The sequence below is a fragment of the Leptosomus discolor genome, chromosome Z (assembly GCF_034619465.1).
Source record: "Leptosomus discolor isolate bLepDis1 chromosome Z, bLepDis1.hap2, whole genome shotgun sequence".
NCBI lineage: Eukaryota > Metazoa > Chordata > Aves > Leptosomiformes > Leptosomidae > Leptosomus > Leptosomus discolor.
Window position 1 is genome coordinate 41,161,557 of NC_141419.1, and position 21,534 is coordinate 41,183,090.

The 21,534-nt window shown below is 49.0% G+C and overlaps 1 protein-coding gene across 1 annotated transcript in view; it reads right to left on the reverse strand.

Annotated features, from left to right (window-relative positions):
* PTCH1 (patched 1) overlaps positions 1-10,836 on the reverse strand; it is a 66,096-nt gene extending 55,260 nt beyond the window's left edge. Inside the window, exons 1-2 of the mRNA XM_086479065.1 lie at positions 10,636-10,836; positions 8,884-9,076 (exon numbers count right to left, since the gene is read on the reverse strand). Of these exons, the coding sequence (XP_086335191.1) occupies positions 8,884-9,076; positions 10,636-10,836 (394 nt within the window). The remainder of the gene's footprint in view (positions 1-8,883; positions 9,077-10,635) is intronic.
* Positions 10,837-21,534: the final 10,698 nt, after the last annotated feature.

Below are 21,534 nucleotides of genomic sequence, written 5' to 3' on the forward strand. Positions count from 1 at the left end.
ACTCAACAGTGCTCATTTCTAGTTTGCTACACTTAGCTTTTGGTTGCTGACTGAAAAGCAGAAATGCATCAGACTGGTAAACAAGAGAAGGCTGTTTCTTTTAATTTATCTCACTGAAGATTGTATTACAATTTAAGGGCTCAGTTCCAGCTTCAGGTATATGCGTGCACAACACTGCACATGTGCCTTAAAAATATCATCTTTTTCTTGCACATGAGCAAAATACAGATGTTTCAAATATACAATGATTACTTGTATATTTGAAGCTGGAATTAAGTTCAATACAATTCTCTAAAGGAGCAGCACCTTTGCAGAAAAGAGTCAGGTTATAGTTCTGCTCATTCCCTTACCTCTCATATATTTTGCTCAAGCACTGAAATAACTAAGTTTTCCAAAACCAAGCAGAAGTTAAAGCCAAGCCATTCATCCTAAAAACCAAAATTAAAGTTCTCCATACATCAAAACACCTATACGGTCAGGAGTTTCCATAAAGGGCTTTTTAACCTCAGGAAACTACTGCTTCTGCCAAATTCAGGATGTTTATAGCAACTGAGGTGATACTGAATGAAAGTAACAGAGAAAAAACAGTAATGAGTACATTGTATCTATATAGATTAAATGAAGTTTACACAACAAAAAAGGAATTAAGAAAAATAATTTTATTTTTAAATTCTGAATTCAAAATTACTCCTTGCAACTCCACTCCATCTATTTCTAGTGCAACGTAAAATGAAAAACTATTTCAAGTCAAAGTCACTCAGCTAACAGCTAGGATGAACACAGCTTATTGTATCCGGTATTCATCGGTCATATTTGGCACATGGTAAGTGGATAATAAAATAGCACACATCATGCAAAACAGGAGCAGAACATTTTCCTGTCTTCCTTGATCCATGGGCACAGAAATAAAGCGGCCACTGTAAGACAGCATGCATTTTCAGGGCAGAAATCATACTTCAAAGGCTGAGTCTTCTGTCACAGGGCACCATCTTGGGAACCTGTTGCCTCAGTAAAGCATCAACAGCCGATAAACCATTTTAATTTCTCTAAGTAATAATGAAAGCTGTGGAACTTTATCTTTCTGAACCCTAACACGGGACCACACTTCTTATTGTAGAACTGTCATTCTGCCCTTAAGGAGTTAGGAAAACCTGAAGAAATCGGTAAACTAGGTAGAGTAACTCACAAACAGGGAAAGACCTTCTACATAACACAAGGCAGAGGAGATTAGAGAAATTAAAAAAATCAAAGGTGTATGGAAGATAAAAAAGTATGATTGAGAAAATATGTAACTGTACAGTAGACACAAAGAAGAATGAACTTGGTAAAAATCTGCACTCCAGCTCCTGCTGAACTCCAAAAAGAGCAGCTAGAACCATGTACATCCACATCATCATCTGTAGAGAGAAAAAGTACTGTGCAAAGCCTCAAGACTGAACTTTATTCCATATACAGCAGAAAATGCCTGACAAAGAACAGCCCCACAAGGTCTATAACCAAAACACTGTTTTAACCAACCAGAATATTCTTTAAAAGCTAGCTGTGGGGCAGAAAACTTTACAAGCATGGTTTTACCTGAGCGCTCGTAAGTTGAAGCATGTAATTCATTGTTAAAAGGATTGTGCATAAAAGTCCATGAGTGTCAAAATGAGAACATGTTCCATTAGACACCAAAAGGAAAGCAGTTGCAGACACATTAAAACTAGCATCCTAGTGGACACAGCTCCAACAGGTCATAGGGAGGTCAGCTTTGAAAGAGAAATCCAAATGAAATATAAACATGGCATCGTGGAAAACAGACAAATCTCCCATAGCTTTGTCCAGCCAGCACTAATCTAGGCATCAGCTGTGGTGCATAATCTAAACAAAGGGATCAGTCGGTTCATACATCTGGAAGCTGTCATATTTTGGAGCCTCATAACAGTTATGTGCAACTGAAACATCCACTTGCATGCAACAGCCTTTAAATTTGTTGAGCCGTCAAGAACTGTCACATGCATGCACGTAGTATTACTACGTAGTATTACTACGTTCTGGGGAACGTAGTATTACTACGTTCTGGGGAACCACCACAAATGCCATTTAGTAACAGGGCTTGGACTGCCTCTTCCCATGGGAAAAAAAAAAAAAACAAAAAAAAAACCAAAAAACAGGAAAACGGATGGAGTCAGGATAAGGAGCAAAGTTTTCCTTAATACATTCATTCTCCATTGAAAGCAAGTTTGAGCATCCATGGTTTTAAGAGTTCATTATTGCCTGAACTGAGTCTCTGCTGAGGAATAATAAGAAACGAAAACCCATTCTCCACAAAAAAAAAACCAACAAAAACAAACCAAAAAACCCACCACAAAAAAAAAAAACAAAAACAAAAAAACAACCCACAAAACAAAACAAAAAAACAACCCACCAAAAAAATCAAAAAAACAACCCACAAAAAAACAAAAAAACAACCCACAAAAGAAACTCCACACCACCACACCCAAAAAACCCCAGTCCATTTAGCAGGTAACAGGAGCTGGCAGTAGACCTCAAAACACTCACCACCATATTCACACAGCACCACAGCTCCAGCAGCAGCCAGCCCTATAGCTGAACAATCTCTTTTGCTTACCTACGTTCTCCCTGTTCCTGCTCAGCAGCAATGGCATGGGGACCAACAATAAAGCAATGCTGCTTTCAACTGCTCTGTTTCACTCCAGGATTTCTGTACTGAAATCTCCAAGCTCTCCAGAATCACAGAAACGCCTTCACACCCTGTTCATAAGCAGCAAAATCCCCAGAGTGCAAGACTACACTCAAAGCTCAGAAGAGAGGAAGAGGGGAATGGTGCAGCCAAGGCACTGCCCTGTTTAAATACACATTTCAACACAGAAGGAAGCAGACCCTTCCAAACAAGGATCTGTAGGGCACGTTCTGGCACGGACATTGGCAACAGTGTGTTAAGTTTGGAAATAACAACAAAGATTAATTTTCTGCAGCCTTGAGTAAATTAAATGCCTCTGAAGTCTGAAAGGCAGAAGGAACCCTGCAACCGTGCACTTAGGCGGGTGCCAGTTCTACAGAAGGAGATCCTACTCTTGCCCTTCACAAAAGAGGTAGAGCCAGGGCACGCTGTTAGTCTGCCACAGCTTTGTACGCGGGTAAAGGCCTGGCTACACTGAAGTCATTCCAAGTTCTGCCACTATATTCATTGAGTTCAGGATTTCACCCTTTACCTTCTCGATGACCAAAGAATGGTCACGTGTAATACCTTCATTAAAACTCTTACAGATGAAAGAGGAATTTTAACACTGAAGCTGGTGGTTTGTTTGGGATTTTTTTATGTACAAGCTTTTCAGCAAGGAGCAACGACTCTTGAGCTGCGATGTGGATATGTGTCAGGATGGAACTTAACAGAGACCTCCAGTGATTTTTAATTTAATAGAAGGCCCTCGAAAGATGACAATCAAATATCCATATAACTAAAACCTTTAAACATGTTTTCTTAACAACTTTCAATATACAGAAACAGAGGGAGTTTAAATTCACAGGAATATAACACCCACTGTTCTGGTGTTTTTATCCACAACATCATACAAAGCTTAAATATTAGAATTTGATGTTATTTTTCAAAACAGAAGCATGGACTGAAATAGTCCAGTAAACATTAAAGAGAGCATGTTACCCAGATGACTATCCTTCAGCCATCACGTGGAAACACCACTGTTACTGCCCCATTTGAGAAACTACGTAATAAATAATCGTAATTCAAACAAAGCATCAGGCTTGGAAGTTTTCCAGTTAAACACCTTTCAATGAACTTTCAATACGCACTGAAGAACGCAAAACAGTACAAGACAATATTCACAGACAAGTAAGCTCTTATGTCACCTGGTCCCTGTGAAACTAACGGATTTAGTGACGTGATCAGAGACAACCCCCCAGACTGTCACACAACCTACCAACATCCCAACTCAGATTCACCAGCAAGGTAACTTCTGCTCTTCTGACATCTACACTGTGTTGACATGGTGATGCAGGTGCAAGCACATCTGAAACAGTACCACTCCACTGCTGTGCACAAATAGGCATGTTTGTGGCAGAATGGAATTAGACCTGACTGGGTCAATTCCTGCTAACCATGAATTCAAACCAAACATGTTACTCCAGCCCACTCACATAAATTTGTCTCCTTGAAACAACAAATTCACAAAGATCTGTTCCTTTACTATCTTTTTTCTTTCTCCAAAGAATACGAGTGTAAAGTTAACTGATGCCTTAGGCAGAACTCAAGAATCACTTTCCTCTCCACCTGCACTTGATCTTGCTGGGTTAAGCAAACTGAGAATCTATGGAAATAATACTGGTTACTGCATCACCCACATACTTTCCTCGTTTTCACCTCATTCTTACGTTGTATGCGTAGATTAACGTAATTTAAGATGGGTCGGCCACAAATACTCCAGTAGAGTAACTTGATTTTTGCCTCTCTAGAGTGAAAGGAAACAATCCTACACATACCTCAAATCTTCACTATCAAACTGTTTCTATCATACACGCTCAGTTCTAATTCACTTACAATTAGAACACACTTTGTTTCAAGTACTACAAATGTACTAAGTGGCTACTGAGGCATTTTGTTTTCCCTGCACTATGTCCTGTCCCCAAGTGTATCACCCATCCTTTTCCTTCAAACTGGCTTAAAGAAGAGGCTCTGCACATCAAAGCTTGGTTAGCTCTGTGAGGAGGTCTATTTGAAGAGGCAAAGGTTTGACTGAGCTACAGCTAACGCAAAAAAGTGCAGAAAGCAAGACAGGAAGAACACCATGATCTTCAACCTCTTACAGCAGAAAAAGTAATGAAGAAAGTGAGGGGAAAAAAATCCCAAGGAAATGGTGACATGAAATAAATTACCAAGGGACAAGACTAGACCATCTCTCTCCTTACCGGCTGCTCCAATTAACACCACTCGAGGCACTGCAGTAATGAAATTTCAAGCTCCACTTACAGAACCTTCTCTCGAGCCACAAAACTACCTTCTTTCAGAAGCAGAGGCTGTGAATTTACTTGTGTGACTGCTGTTCACACACAGGGTCTTAGAGTGCCTATCAGAATGGTAGCAAAAAACATAACCAGTTATGGGCATGATTTCTTTTCCATCCAGAGTACTTTCTAATTATGAATGGATGTTTCTAAAAGCACATCTGTGTCCAACAAAATTCAGTCACAGAGGAAATCAACGCAAAGCCGTTTTTCGTTCTCTCAAGGGCGTACCATGTATAAAGATGCTAAACACCTCCAGTATGCACAGACACCCACATACAGCAGTTCAACTAAAGCTGAATGGCTGTCGATGACAGAACTGATACTAAAATGCCAGTCCAGAACTTGTCTGCCTAAGAAACTAAACAAAGGTATGCACACAGGGATGACAGACCTACTGATGGGAACCAGGCATGTGTCCCAGCCAAAGATGCCAGAGTGCCAGACTACAAGACAGGAGCACAGATTGAGAGCATGCTGTGGGACACACAGTAATAACTGAAGTGCTCTGAACAGCAGCCAGAGGAGGACTGTGTTTTAAAATTAAAAAATAAAATAAAATAAAATTTAAAAAAAGCTACTCTACAACACTTAGTGTCAAAAAACAGGCTGAGAGGAAAGCCACTTTTGTATCAAGAGACCCGGAGAAGGCCAAGAGTGCTGGCACAAATTCTCAAGGAGGAAGACTACTACAGGAAACTCAAAAGAATGATGTTTTGGAGATCTATTTTTCTGTTTCTCTCTTTGAAAGGTGGGTTTCTAAACTTCTTATGTAAATATTTCAGCCATAATAGCTTCAGGCCCAGAGTATTCATCATTTACTTTGGAATGTGCATGGTCTTAAAACTCGTTTAACCTTCACTTCACTATTTTTAATTAATTGTGTTATGGTTTTAAAGTAACTGTTTACTTCCAGCAAACTTCAATCCTGTATTGTGTTTCATGCTCCATGGTATTCAGAAATACACCATACAAAATCAGTCTCGTTATGTAAATACTTCCAATTTATTCAGCACTAGTAACTGTAAAAAGCTTCAGTAGCAAATTATAACTGTTACTTCAAATATACTTCAAGTAATCTACTATATTTGGCCAACATTGCCCAGTTCATTCAAATTCTTGGTAAACAAAATGTAAAGGCAAAAATAAAGAAAGTTATTTTAATAAACAGGGCAACCCAGCCACTGCTTCTACTGAAAGAAACCTTGATCTAAAGGGTCCCTTAGTATAATACCCTCCATGGAGCGTACTTTGAAGCTGTTAGGACCAGGTGCATATAAGCACAGAAAAACAAGCTTGGTCACTGCTCTCCACTTCTCCACAGGAAGAACAGCATTTTCCGTACTCTCTCCTTCTCTATCTGTTCTATCTCAAATTCTCACTCTGTACTTCTCTCTGTAGTTCAGCAACAGAAATACGCGATTGCTATTTGTTAAGTTTATTTGTGTAACACCCCTGGTTCATGAGCAGAACATTTACAGTCTCTACCAAGAAAACACATTTTAGCAAGCTCTTTTGTGTACATCGTCAGGTAGTGCTAGAAATGGGAAGACTAGAAGTTAATTTAAATTAAAACCAGACTACCATATTTCAGCTTAACTGTCTGGCCTTTCTTTAGCAATCTAGAAATGCAAAGGTTTCTAAATGCAGAGATTTAATACATTTTTTACATTACTTAATTCTGACATGAAAACTAAACTCAATAGGTGTGAAATTACATAGGTCAACTCTGTACAACCAGCTGCATTACTAATTCATCTTGGCCATAAAAACCTCAGAGATCAGTTTCAACTAGATTTTATACCAAGGACTTCTGCCCACCCCCCTTCAAGAAGCAATAATGACATCAGAAGAGGTCAGTGCAGCAACTGAACAAAGTAGTTATTTTGCTAATCCTGTTTTTTTCCCCCCAAGAACTGCATTTTTTACTGCTGGGCTAGTCATACACGCATTGTCAGCAAGAGTTTCTTGGTATTAGACGATCACAAAAAGCGGGTGGCATCAATGGGATGGGATCACTCTTCCAAGTAAGTGAATCCCAGTAATATCAGCATAATAAACCTCGGGTAAGTGTGCTGGATGGAACTGCAATCACATACTATTTACCAAACACTACAGAAGAGCAGAGACAAAATGCCTATGAGCACAGACTGACAAAAGAAACTTTGCCTTGCCACAACCACCTCATACGGACTTAAAAAAAAAAAAAAAAAAAAAAAAAAAGGAGGAAAAAAAAGGATGTTCACAATCGTTCACATTAGTATTTAAGGTGCACATGACCTAGTGACCTGTACAGACTCTGAAGGCACATTGCTGCCTGTGGATGGGATCCTGCACTGCCTGCTCTGTTTCTCAGGGCTGTTGGCAGCAGATCTCATACAATATTTTGGGCTCCTGGACTACATGGACCAAAAAAAGGTTCAGTCGGCAACATACTGTTTTCCAAAACAGAAAAATCTATACTCGCTAAATGACCCATGAACTTCATCCTGACCCCAACAGGCCTGTCATCTGCAAGGCTGGAATCTGGTCCCATATTCATCCATAGGGTGAGACAGACCACCTTCATAACAGCCACTAACTTTGCTCTCAGCACTTGTTTTTCCACACATTGATGTACAGAGAGCTAGTCAGTAATGATTATTTATTCAGCCTTCCATATTAATTTTTCTAAGCCAAATTCTGCTGCAAGCGACTTCAACATAAAGCCAGAGTAACTACTGCGGTCAAGGAAATCGTGTTTTCATGTCAACCCAGCTAACAGGGGAATGTGATGACAAGAAAATAACATTTTGCCCCGGAAACAAAAAAAAAAAAGCAAACCAAAACAAAAAGCCAACACAGATACACACACACACACAAAAAAACCAAGCCAAAACCAAAACCCAAAACGAAAATCCCCGGCAGCCTGGAGCCATGCCTCTCAGAGAGGGGTAACCCGCCTGGGCCGGCTGCCTCACTCCCTGAGGGACACAAGGGGCCTGCGAGGGGGCCGCTGGCAATACCCTTCTCCCCATCCCTTCCCAGTTTTTGGCCAGGGTGGGCATGGCTGTTTTGAGAGGCAGCCCGCGAACCCCCAGCCCCCCCCGGTACCGCTCCTCCCCTTTTACCAAGCCTGCCTTCCTACGCCGCCGATTTCGAGCTGCGGGCCTGAAATGAGGCGCCCCCCACCACCGGCGCCGGCGGCTGCGGCTGGCCAGGCCCCGCTTCGCCTCGGCGGCCTTGGTATTTTGTCCTCTCCCTCCTCCTTTTTTATTCCGCCCCCCCCCCCTTTTTTTTTTTACCTTGAGACAAACGCTCCCCCCCACAGCTGAAAGCTGTCCAAAAAACAGGACCACACACAGGCACCCGCCCCGCCGCGCCGTTCTCCTCGCCGCCCGCCCCCTCCCCCCGGCGCGGGCGCAGGCACTCCCAAAATGGCGGAGGGGCGCCTCCCGGCAGCGCTTCTGCCTCCCACCGCCTCCCGGAACGCAGAGACCCGTCTCCCGCAGCCTTCCCGCACGGAGAGAGGGGCCAGAGGCGGGGGCGCGGAGTGGCTGAAGGCAGCCCGGCTCGGCGCCCCCTCGCCGAGCGCACGGCCTGACGGTGCGGACGCCGCCCCCCCTCCCCCCCTCCCGGGCGGAGAAGTGGTACGTGCCGCCCGGGGCCGCGCGCCCCGGCCCCCCGCCGGCCCCCCGCCCGCCTCGACAACCGCCCCGCCGGCGCCCTCCCGCCTGCCCTCCCCGGCCTGCGGAGCGGCCCCTGCGCACCAGCGCGCGCGCGCACACGCACGCACTTCAGCCTCCGCCGCTCAAGCCGACCTTACCTGGCCGGCCAGGCGGGGAGGGGCGGCAGCAGAAAGAGGGGAGACCCCGGACTTACCTTCCACCCACAGCTCCTCCACGTTGGTTTCGAGATTAGCTGCCCTTAATCCTACAGCAAAAGCCCCAAATATCAGGAGGCCGACAACCAAAAACTTCCCGCAGTTTTTCTGAATGTAACAGCCCAGTTTAAATAACAGTCTCTGAAACTTCGCTCGCAGCCACAGCGGCGCTTTCCGTCCTGTCGCCTTCCCCTGCAAGGCAAGAAGAGGTCAGCAGTCGGGGGGCCGCGGCAGGCCGCCAGGCGCCTCGCCCGGGAGCCCCCGGCCCTTCGCCGGCCAGGCAGCTCCCGCCCCCGGGGCGCAGCCCCCACGCAGCGTCCCGGGGCGGAAGGACGGTGCACCGCGGGCACCCCTCCAGCGGGGCCCTCACCCCGCGACCCTGCCGATCACCCACCCCAGGGTGCTGCCTAGGCCAGGGTGTATCTGCTGGTGGCCACCCTCGCCCCAGACCCACGCATAGGTTTGGGGCGACGCCCGCTGCGCCAGAGCCCCGCGCCCCCACCTGTGCTGCCCACCGCGCTTTTCTCAGGGCTGGCAGTGGCTCAGGCTGCAAAGCGGCTCCGAGGCTGAAGTAGCCACCTCCCATGAGCCGTAACAGCCACAAGAAAGAGAAGTCCCTTTTCCTGCTCTCCTTAGACCTCTGACGGGTTGGGGGGGGCGGGGGGTGGCGGTGGTGACGGAACGCTAGTCGGTAGCAGTTTGCTGCCGTTTCCCCCGTTCCCGGCTCCTAGCAGGGGTTTGGTGCTGAGGCAGGACCCACGTGGTGAGCAGCGCTGTAAGATCAGAAGTAATTCATTTCCATAGACTTTGGAGACGCTGTGTGATCTGAATTAGGAAGTAGAGCAGCCATCTGTAAGTTACGACAATATTTGTCAACGGAAGAGGGCAGCCACATGGATTTTTTTTTTTTTTCCCTCCTCCTTTCCTCCCTCTTACAAAGCCTAGAAATCCGCTCCCTGAAGCGAAGCCGTCCCTGCACCAAGGCAGCTTTTCAGGTTGTTTACTTTGAACATTTTTTGGCCGGCGGAGATTGGCGGCCGGGGCCGTCCCTCCGCCCCGCCCGGGCCGGGCTTGCCGGGCACCCCTGCCCCTCCTGCCCTTCCCCGCCAACAATAGCGCCGCTGCTCAGCGGGGACCAGCGCAACCTGCGCGGCGGAGCGAAGGTGGCAATTTGTTTACGGCCCTCGCTTCCCCTCCGGCCGCCGGGGGAAGAAAACCGCCGCAAGCTTTCTCTGCCGGGAGAAGCCCTCTCTCTCCGAGGGCAGCCGCCGTGCCGGCGCTCGGTGGAGAACTTCACAAAAGCACAACTTCTGCCAAGAAAGCAGCCGCCCGCCCGCCCGCTCTCTCCCCGAGCCGGGGAGCGGGTGTTGCCGAAGTGGCTACGAGGAGATGGGGAGGAAAGGAAGCGGAGGGGGCGAGGGGGAGCGGGCCGGGGGCAGGCCGGGAGCTCGCTGAGGCTGGGTTGGGAAGTTGAACCAGAGGGGTGCTCCTCCGCGCGAGCACGCAGCGGGGCAGGCACGGGCGAGAAGGGAGGGAAGGAGGGCACTCTCTCCCGCACTGAAGAGTCACAGACGTCCCTCTCTTTTTTCCCAGCATTTTATTGGTGGCTGTTCCATTTCCATCTCCTCCTTCCACCCCCGCCAGAAAACACACCACCCCCCTCCTCCCCCACCGAAAAACAGCACTAGCGCGTCTCTGGGGGAAAAAAAAAAAAAGAAAAAAGAAAAAAAAAAGTGAGAGATTGAATGCACCTTTGAAATCTGCTCCAAGGCGAACGCCGCATCGCAGTAGCTTGGCCGCTGCAGATACTCCCGGTCGGGCGCGGCGGCGCGCCGATTCCCTCCGGTCCTTCGCCGCCTCCCGCCGCCGCTCCTCGCCGCCCGGCCGGGGTGGCCGCCGCCGCCCGCACTGCTGCTGGTCTCCGGCTCCGACGCGTTACCGGCCGAGGCCATGTTGCCGCCGCCGGCGGGCCGGGGGAGCTGCCGCTGGCGCTGCCGCCGCGGCGGGGCCCGGGGGCCCGGGGGCGCGGCGGGGCCGCGGGGGGCTGGCGGCGCTGCGGGCCGCGGGCTGATGCTGCTGCGGGGGCTGCCGCCGCCGCCGCTGCTGCTGCTGCTTCTGCTGGGGCTGCTGCGGCGCGGCCGCCTCACGCGGGGCGCGGGGCGGCGGCTGCCGCCGCGGCCGCTCCGGCCGAGTCGCTCCCCGCGCCTCCCATTGCCACATCGCGCGCGGACCCCGAGCTGCAGGCGGCGGCTGCCCGCGCCCGGCGAGGGCGGGCGGGCGGGCGCGACCCCCGGGCCTCCCCGGCTGCCGCCGCCGCGCTGTCCTCCGCTCCTGTTGAAATCGCCTCCTCCGGCCGCCGCTGCCTCCGGGAAGCCGCTGTCCGCGGCGGCGCTCAGCGACGGCGGCGCGGCGGTGGCGCGGCGGGCCGCGGCGGCTGCTGCTGCTGCTGCGCTGCCTCGCCGCGCTGCACCATCCTGCCTCAGCGCCGGGGTGCTTCCCGCGGGCCGCGGGGCCGGCGGGGCTCCGCAGTCGGCCCCGCCGCGGCGGCGGGCGGCCGACTGCCTGACGCTCTCCCCCGGCGTGTACGCAGCAGCACCGAGCTGCAGCCCCTCGGCTCAAGAGATGAGATGAAGAAGGAAAAAAGGACTCTCTCCATTTGGATAAAGAGGAGGAGGGGTGGAGGGGGGGGGGGGGGGAGGACTATGAGAGGAGAGAGAGCGAGAGAGGGAAGGGGAGGAAAAAAAAAAAAAAAAAAAAAAAAAAAAGAGCTGAAAGCCCGCCCCCGGGGCTGTCAGATGGCTTGGGTTTCTGCGAGGCGATTGGCTCGGGGAGGGCAGAAATTACTCAGCAAACATGACTATTATTAGCTGCTTAGCAACAGCTCACCAAAGTAGAGAGACCACCCAGGCCGGCAACCCTTGTGTGTGCATCTCTAGCTTCAGGGGGAGCCTTAAAGAGATCCAGCCTTCTTTGCATGCAATACTTCCATTAAGGAATGCCTTCCCCCCCTTTCTTCTTCGTTTTCTTTTCAAGAAAGTTTTCTCCTTTTTTTTTTTTTTCCGTCCGGGATGCTTGCAGACAAATACACGCACGGAACTTTCTCGCCATCGACATACAGAAATACATTTTTCCCTTTTAAAAAGAGTGGGAAACGGGGTGACCGCAGCATTAAACGATTTCTAAAGCCCTTAAAAGAAAATCCTTTTAGAGGCACCTTGGCCTCAAGCTGCAACAAATACTGGGAGGTCCGAGCTGAATTCCCAGGCTTGCAGAAATAATGACAGGGTGGTGGATACTGCGGTAGAAAGTGCCAGATTTTTCTCCCTCTCTCTTTCTTTTTTAACTAAAGAGGAGACTTAGTTCCTTGCAGAAAAAAACAAAAAAAACAAAAAAACAAAAAAAAACCACCAAAAAACACCACTCCGTCCAGTTAGAAAAACACAATGAAAACTTAACACTTAAGGGATTTAAAGCCGCGCGGTAGCTAGTCTGTTTCAACTTAGGGCTCATTCTTTAACTGAAACTTGAGGAAAGCAAATTTTAGTATGTTTTTAGTGTAGAAGTCCATGAAACGCAGCCTGCCTGGCCGCGCTAAACACTTCTTGAACTATATGCGATTGTTTACTTTTTTGGCACCGCTTCTCCCCGTCTCTGTTCATTGAGAATCAGCCATTAATTGCTGCCGTCACAGCTGCGCGCAGCCCCCCCAGCCCTGGGGCTGCGCGCCCCGGCCCCCAGCGCAGCTCCCCGCGGAGGCTCCGCGCCCCGGCGCACCGCCTTACGCCATGGCGCGAAGGGCGGCGGGAAACCCGCCCCACCGCCCCGAGCCCAGCCTGGCCCGGCCCGGCCCGGGGAGGTGCTTGGGGGGGGGGGGCTGCCCCCCAGCAAGGCGGCGGCTGCGCGCCCGCTGTGCGTTGATTGCGGGGGGGAATAAATACAGAGAAAACCACGCGTGTGCTCGGGGCAGCGGCCGCGGGCAAACTCCTCGGGGCCCCGGGCACAGCCAATGCCTTCCGTCCCTGGGCACTGCCAGCGCTGTTCTCCCCTCGGCGCAGCCGCGCCGCCAAACGCACAGCCCCGACAGCGGGGGCAGGCAGTGCCCCGGGGGCCGGGGCCGCCGGCGGGAGCGAGCTCCGCACCGCCCGTGCGCAGGCTTTCGTCGTTAAACGGCCTAGCAGCACCCACGGACAGGGGCTTTCCAGGGGGACAGCCGCCGGTGAGGGGGTCCTCTCCATCCCACCTCCGTTTTTCCCACACTGGGAAACCTGCCTCCGTGAAAGCCCGGCCCTGTGCTCCGCACGGGACTGTCTCCAGGAAAGCTGCTGGGAGCAGAAGCTGTCGCGCACGCACACGTAGGTGCCTACACACGGAGAAGGAAACCCAAACAGGGTTTGGAGCTGGAGGCTGTTTTCTGTTGGAGGCTGAAAACCGCACCTGGGATGCAGGCAGCCACCTCCAATGCAAGTTTCCGCTTGGGAAAGTGACCGTCTCTTTCGCTAGGAACTGATGAGCCACTGCCTCTGCCCCTGCTCAACCTCAGCGGGTCTGATGGGGTGGCAGGGCTGGGGGATGGAGAAAGAAAGGATGGTTGGAGAGGCGTTTTGGTTTAGCCTCCCAGCAGGCTCCAAAACAGGGGAAGAATGTCCCTTCAAGCACCTTGAGCCCCCAGAACTGCCCTGCTTGCCTCCTGCCTGCTAGGCTTCACACAATAGCCCAGCGCCCGTCCTTGCTCCTGGTTCCAAAACTCAGTATGAAGACTCAAATTTAACAAGCGCTATCTTAATCTCCCCTCTCTCCCTGTGGTCTGGAGGGACTTTTTTTTTTTTTTTTTTTTTAAGTATACACAAGAGATGAATTACTGCAGGGATCTAATTGGCCTTGTTTCTGTATTTTTTTTTTTTTCTTAAGGAAGAAATGTCAGTGTAAAAGTCTCCACTTGGGTGGTCAGAGCAGTGGCTGCCCCCAGTTTGCCTCATAGCTGATGCCTGCACTACATTCCTGGCGATAATGTTGTTCCTAATCAATCTGCCCTTATTTACATTTGTAAGCACTGCTGGCTGTGATATGCATGCCCTGTGTGTGCAACTGCTCCTCCACACCAACGGCTTTTTCCATCTTCAGCAACTTGCAGGGATCCCACAGATTTCTTAGCTCGGACTTGCTCTGTGGTGAAGGCCTGGGAAGGTGTCTCCTTGGGTAGAACGGCTGCAATCTGCAACCTCTTATACCTGATCTTCCCGATTCCTGGACAGCCAGGGCTGGTGTACAAGAATCTCAGGGCTTTGGTTGTAGCAGCTTTGTTTTATAATGATTTGCCTCTTCCTTAGGTCACCTTTGTGTTCATAACCCCGAATCCTGCAGAGCTTCACACTTTCTCCAGCCAGATGAGGGACCAAATCCAATAGAGGTTAACAATGGGTAACAGCTATTTACACCGATTTTACTTCAAGACCAGGTTGCTCATCACCTGTGGACACACCATCAAGAGCACTGCACTGCTGTAGCATCTGATTACCTAAATAGAGGTGTTGCAGAAATGAAGCCCCGGCAGTCTGGCTTCCTTTTGCAGGGGCTACCAGAGAGCTGACCATGGCAGAAGAAGTACTTGCGGGAAAATAATATGATTTTGTTTAGTCCCTCGAATTTTTGCCTGTCACACATGTTTTCACTGCTCAAGAGCTACAGGCCTGCCTCGGCCCTGAGATCCACACGCATGCCTGACACTGGCCTTGGCGTCAGGTAAGGCCACAGGGCAGCACCTTGCCTGAGCCTCTCTGTTTCCACTCGTGGTGCCCCACTTGCTTCTGGGCAGGCGGCGGCTGCAGCCCGGGGGCGGCGGGGAGCAGCTCCGCAGGGCAGCGCTGCCGCGCAGCGCCCACGCCTGGGGAAGGAGACGACGGCACGAAGCTATCCCTCTCCCCCTCCTCAGCCCTGGAAGAAAGGGAACAGCTCGAGCCAACTTGTCAAAATAATGCGGCTAATTACCCCTGATCTCCTTTAATGGAAAGCTGCTCTGCACGCCACAAAGGAGCAAATGAGGGATCTACAGCACCAACCCAGGAGCGCTGGCATTTTCTTCCGCGGAGGGCTGCGGGGAAATGTGCCTCCAGAGGCGCCCCCGAGGTTTCTGTGCTACTCCCGCGCAGCAGCGGACTCCCAGGGGAGGATCAGAGCGCCCGGGGAGTTGCGGAGGACAGCGGTGGGAGCAGCAGCCCTCTGCCTCCTGAAGCTGGAGGGCATCCCAGCCCTAGCAGACCTTGTCATATTCCGCGAGGGGCTTTAGTGCTACAAACCCCAGTCGTCTTCAAAACAGATTCTTTTCCTGGCAGAATGCCCTGCCACTTGCAGGACTTTAATGTGCATAGAGAGGGGAAAGTTACACTGAACAGTTTTGAGCCAGTCCGGACAACACCCGGTCTGTGTAAATATATAGCTCAAGTCTTGCATTTGGCAGAAGGCAGGGCATTCATTTTCATGATCTCTGCCATCGGGTCTTGCAGAAGAAAAAGCCGAGCGACACTATCTCTTTGACCCACTGCTGGAGCAACAAATTTATTAGAGATATAGGCATGAGAAATGAAAAGGAAGTAAAACAATTCAGGCTCATTGTATGTCTTTCTTTCATACTGCTAATCCGGTTTACACATCACGCCTACATGTCTCAATAGGGATTTATACACTGTGGCAAAGGCAGAACGAAATAAAAGGTGTGTGTGCGTGCGTGTGTGTGCATGTGTGTGTGAAATAAGGATAAAACCAGGGAAGCCCAAGACATTTTAATTCAGAGTGGGCTGCCAGTTTCCCATCTACCGGCCCTTGAAAGCGCATAGATTTTAAAGGGTTGTTCCTCCTCCCCCTTCCTCCTCAACCCTAACATTTCTCAACGATACTACCTCCTGTCCAGATACAGTGTCGGATTATAATCCAGACACACAATGACCCTAATAGCCCTAACCAGAAATTAGATACACCTATCAGACTTGTACAGAAACGATGGGAGACCCTCTAATCAGAACTGGTAAACGCTATCCAGTTAGGAGCTGGGAGATACCCACCTTGGCTCCAACGTTTCTTTTAAAACCACACGACGACACCAGACCTCTCCCCTATTCCCCTCCCCTCTTTTTCCTCCCCCTCCCGGTCTACCTCCCATACTGGGGCTAAGGCGGCGGCCAGGGGGAGATGTGGCACTGAACATCTTCCGGCCTCCAGCCACTGGGAGCAAGTGGGACGACACGCACAAGACCCATGACAGCAGCGCTGTACTCGTCCCGATGGTGCCAGGTACCAACCACACACAGAGTCCCGTACTGGAGCCAGCGGCTGAAGCCACTGTTAAATTTCACCTAAGGCACACCACGCATTTCACTGCTGTGGTTAGGAAGTGACTGTCCCTCCTTTTCCATCAGCTCTATGTTTTCAGCAGCTTCCACTGACTGTGAGCGCTCGGACGAGTTGCAGAGAGAGGGAAGGGCTCCTCGGTGCCAAATTTAGTCTTCCCTAGGAGCAAGACGATGCAAACTGCATCTTCCCTGCGGCGTCTGTCCTACAGCGCCTGGCTCCAGGCGTCTTGCTCCCCGCCGGACAGGCTGATCGGACCACAGCTCACTCCGGTGCCGAGGTGTGCTGAGACCGGGGACCCGCCTGCAGCGCTTTGCGGGCTTGCACGAAGCGACCCCCCCCGTCAGCGGCGAACGCCCCCCGCGCCTCCCTACCGGGAGCTCCGAGCCACAGCACGGAGGCGCAGGGATCCGGCCGGGCGAGGGGCAGAGCAGCGCCCGGCCCCGGGGGAGCCCCGCCGCCCCCCACCCGCCCCGCCGGGGCCCGCACCCAGCCCCCCCGCCCCACCCTGCCCGGCCGTGCCCCGCTGTGCCGACCCCGCTCGGGCCGGACCCGGTGGGCGGGAGCCCTTGGCCGCGGTCCCCCAGTCCCCCGACGGCCAGAGGGAGGCTCCCCCTGGCCGCGCCGCCAGCCCCGCGCCCCTGCCGCCAGCGGCCCCGGCCAGGGCCCGCGCAGCCCCCTCCAACACCACCCCCGGTCTCCGGCCCGCGGCCCCCGCGCCTCTGCCGGGCCCTGTCCGCTAGGTCCCGCGGCCCCCGGCCCCGCCGCCGCCCCGCCGCCGCCTCCGGGCTGCACCTACCATCGCTGCCCTTGCCGGAGCCGCTGGTGGGGAGCCCTGCTGGAGGGCTGGGTGCGCCCTCATTCACTGGCACTGGCGCCTTTAGTGGGACATCAGTGTTTTCTTCCTCTGTCCTCTTCTTTTTTTCCTTTTCTCTCTTTTTTTTTTTTTTTTTTCTTTCTTTCTTTCTTTCTTTCTTTCTTTCTTTCTTTCTTTCTTTCTTTCTTTCTTTCTTCTTTCTTTCTTTCTTTCTTTCTTTCTTTCTTTCTTTCTTTCTTTCTTTCTTTCTTCTTTTCTTTCTTTCTTTCTTTCTTTTCTTTCTTTCTTTCTTTCTTTCTTTCTTTCTTTCTTTCTTTCTTTCTTTCTTTCTTTCTTTCTTTCTTTCTCTTCTTTCTTTCTTCTTTCTTTCTTTCTTTCTTTCTTCTCTTCTCTCTTCTCTTCTCTTTCTCTTCTTTCTCTCTTTCTCTCTCTTTCTCTCTTTCTCTCTTTCTCTCTTTCTCTCTTTCTTTCTCTCTTTCTCTCTTTCTTCTCTTTCTTCTCTTTCTTCTTCTTCTTCTTTCTTTCTTCTTTCTTTTCTTTCTTTCTTTCTTTCTTTCTTTTCTTCTTTCTTTCTTTCTTTCTTTCTTTCTTTCTTTCTTTCTTCTTTCTTTCTTTCTTTCTTTCTTTCTTCTTCTTTCTTTCTTTCTTTCTTTCTTTCTTTCTTTCTTTCTTCTTTCTTCTCTCTTTCTCTCTTTCTCTCTTTCTCTTCTCTTCTCTCTTTCTCTCTTTCTCCCTTCCTCCCTTCCTCCCTTCCTCCCTTCCTCCCTTCTTCCCTTCCTCCCTTCCTTCCTTCCTTCCTCCCTCCCTCTCTTCTCCTTCTTCTCCCTCCTCCTCCTTTTTTTTTTTTTTTTTTTCTTTTTTTTACCCCAAAGGAACTGAAAGTGTAAAAAAATAACCCGCCTAGGTTGCAGGCATTCTGCAGAGTGCTGGAAACCCTCACAATTACATGCCTGTTTCTATTAAGCAGCTCCATCGTCCTCCATGTGGGTGGTCTGGCTCTCAATAGCCAGGACCTGTCAGGATCACGTGACGAATCCGCAAACGTTACCCCTTTACAATAAATTTTAGGGAAAAAAGCAAAGGAAGGGAGAGCCGCGCTGCCCTGGCCCGCGCCGCTGCCCCCGCGCCGCTGCTCCCCCCGCAGCACGGCAGAGCGCACAGGTCTCCTTCAGCCCTTGCTTTCACTTTCTGCTCCCACCTAGGGTTTCAAGAGGAGGGAGAGTGTTAAAGAAGTCAGGTGGTAGAATGCTATTTCCTTGTCAAAAGAAATATATAGTTGGATGTGTAGGGAGAGGAGAGAGAAGCGGAGTTGTCTTCTGACTGCTGAGTGCACCACTCTGCACCTGATTTAGTATGTTCTGTTCTGAAAGGTTTATGCCTGTCCTGCTCATTTTTGCTAGAGGTCACTAGAAAGTCAAGCTTTCAGGTGATGGGGCAGCACAATGCAAGAAAGTTAGCTCCAGTGAATAATACCTGAATGTTACTGGCGAAGAGCACAATGACTTTCTTTTGAAAACCAACATTGTCTTGAATTGTTACAAACAGGACAGAAACACTGCAGAAATCTGCTACTACCTTTTTAGGATCTTGTGGTGGCTGAGTATCACTACAGGGTCTGGAGAAGCGATGTCAAGTGTTGCTTCCAGATTAGGGCACATTGCAAGGATAAATGGTGTGTCTTGGAAGACATGTCACTAATTGTTTGTGGAAGATCCTTTTCCTCTAGTGAGTCACATTTGATTTGTCATGAGATTTGGTATATCCAGAATGCATTTTGGTAATAGAATGTATTCCATATTGCTGTAGTTTTGTGTCCAAGTTGCCTGGATATTTCTGTTTGCGATGCATTTAGAAAGTGTGCTTCATGATTGGGTTCAGTGATTTCATGTGACATTTTTGGATACTCTTTAGCCATGTTTTATCAATATTGCTCCTGTTACAGAACTCCACTAATAGAAAATAATGTGTGTCTTATGGTCGCACGTTCACTATCAAGAACATAGAAATATTATATAAGAAAAACTGTTAGGAAACATCTCATGGTCAGATTGCATTAAACAACCTAACTCCATACATATACTTAGCCGCATAAAACCAGGTTAGGCATCAAAATAATGAGCAAGAAGGACATTTTGCCTACAAAACAGTTATTATTCTTACATGACAGAGGGGCTTGTGTCAACGATAAAGAGTTGGAAGAGCATGAGAAAAGACATTTTACAGGATTTTTAAGGAGTACACGAAAAACATACATCACTTTTTATGGCCTCACTGATCAATCACAGGGTTAGATTACTGAAGTAAAAGACAGACAGCAGGGGTAAAGGGTGCATAGATGTCATGGTTGTAATCCTCCAGTCTGTCCTCCCACCCAACGTGTTCAATCTTAAATTTTCCAGAGAAACTCATCATAGCTCCTGATAATAAGTTCCAGGGGTTTCTGACTCTATGTATTTGGCATGATAGCATCCACAGTGCCTAGCCTAACCATACCATGTAGCCACAGAACTGTTGTTTAAGCTCTTAGGAGGAAGAATAGCAGAATAGTCACATGAAGAATTGGCTATTACCCTGCTAGGGAAGAAAAGCGGGGCAAAGCAATACAATATGTGAGTGTGCAGTTTTAGGAAGAGGTGTGCAGTGCAAAGAATTAGAAATAATAAAAGAATTGGGATGTTAGTGCAAGTTAGGAAGTATCAGAGAAAATAACTCGAGAAATATGGCTGCTCACTTGTTCAACATCAAAAGTACATCAGTGGTAAATACCATAGCTTTCATTGTCTCCTTTCTTTTGTAGTCTAATTCCTCCAGTTACTTCTGTACTACCCAGCAAACCTGAGTCTTTGGCACCCCACGGCACTGAAGTTCCTAACATGTTCAGAAAAAATAGCATAATCGGACACGTGACACAAAGGAAACAAAAAAAATTGACATGTATGGGGATCACCCAGAATATTTCAGAAGAGGAGGGCAGAGGCAGCAGTGCCAGTTTCTTAATTCTCTAATGCAGCTATTTGAACAAAGATGTTACATATAGCTGGGAGATTAAAACAGATAAGAATTACTTCATAATTGTCCTGTTTTCTATACTATTTCCCTAAGAACCTCCTCTTAGTCTGTGTTGGAAGCAGCATGCTTGTCAGGCTGGGGCTTTGCATGGCACACTGTTTTTATTTATGGTCTTCTATAGCAAAATAGTTCGGTATTCTGTAACTTCACTGAATTATTATTTGCTAATAGTGGCTATTACTAAATGGTAAGTAGTCATTTACATCTGTATATGTATACCTAATGGAAGTCCTGGGAAAAAAATAGATCAGTTACTATGCAACCTATACTCTTGATAGAAGTAATTATTACAGTTCATTGATAGTAACCTTTGAAAATGGTGTGGAGCAAAATTAATAGCCCAGCAAACATGAACCATCATGCTGTCCTGAATAAGTAGAAATGACTGTGTGCACTCCCATTTGCAGATTTGATTGTCAGGAAGTGGTTACTCAAGCATGAAAGCTCAAAGGCCTCTGGTAGGTAGTTCCCAATGGCATCTCGCACAGCTTGCTAGCACAGACAGGTAACCCTACAGAGTCCAGTGCTGCCACATTTACTCTACAGATACTTATAAATAATAATCTGGAAGTTCATTCTTGTTCTTCTTGGATGTCAGCACTTCACTAAGGGAAGGGAAGGGAAGGGAAGGAAAAGTGAGAAAATTAAGCCAAAGCTGACTTGGCTGCTGAAAACCAGACATCCTCTCTTTAAGTAGCACTATGTTGCAGGATCTTATCCTATTTTATTCCCCTTCGCTCCTATACTAATAAAGACCATATTTCAATCCAATTCTGTGCTTACCTTCTGAAGCCAGTGTTGAGGATCTTCAGCTCAAGCTATCTTGATTGTAACTACAGATGATGCTGCCAAGAAAACCATTCTGAACATATGACAACACCACAATGTCAACGACCATGAGTCACACCTTTGTTGAAGACGTAATTAAGGCAGAGAGCTAGCTAAGATTAAGGGAGCTGTCTCCTAGTCTTGCTATGATCAGGGCAGCCTCATGCCTGGATGACCGAATCTGGTACCAAGTACCTGCACGTCTGATGCTAAAGTGAAGCATGTTTTCAGCAATTTTTTATTATATATTTTTAAATGAAAAGTGTCCGTTATTACTTCAGTGCTGACCCTCACTATCAAGAAAATGAATGTGGAGTCTCCATCACCCAGCACTTTAAAAGTCCCATGGTTTTCAGTCCTGAGCATGTTCATCTCTGGAGCAGAAAAAGGAGAAAGGCAAAGGAAGGCAGTGACTGCTTTGTTTTCGTTTGTTGTAGAGATGAAGCACAGCTGTGGATATAAGTCTGGTAGTCCTTTGCTACTTCTATCGTGAGTATCTTGCAGACAATTGATGATACTGGACAGTGAGGTGGCTGAATGGCACAGCTCAGAGATGTGATCAGCAGCGCAGAGTCTAGTTGGAGGCCTGTAGCTA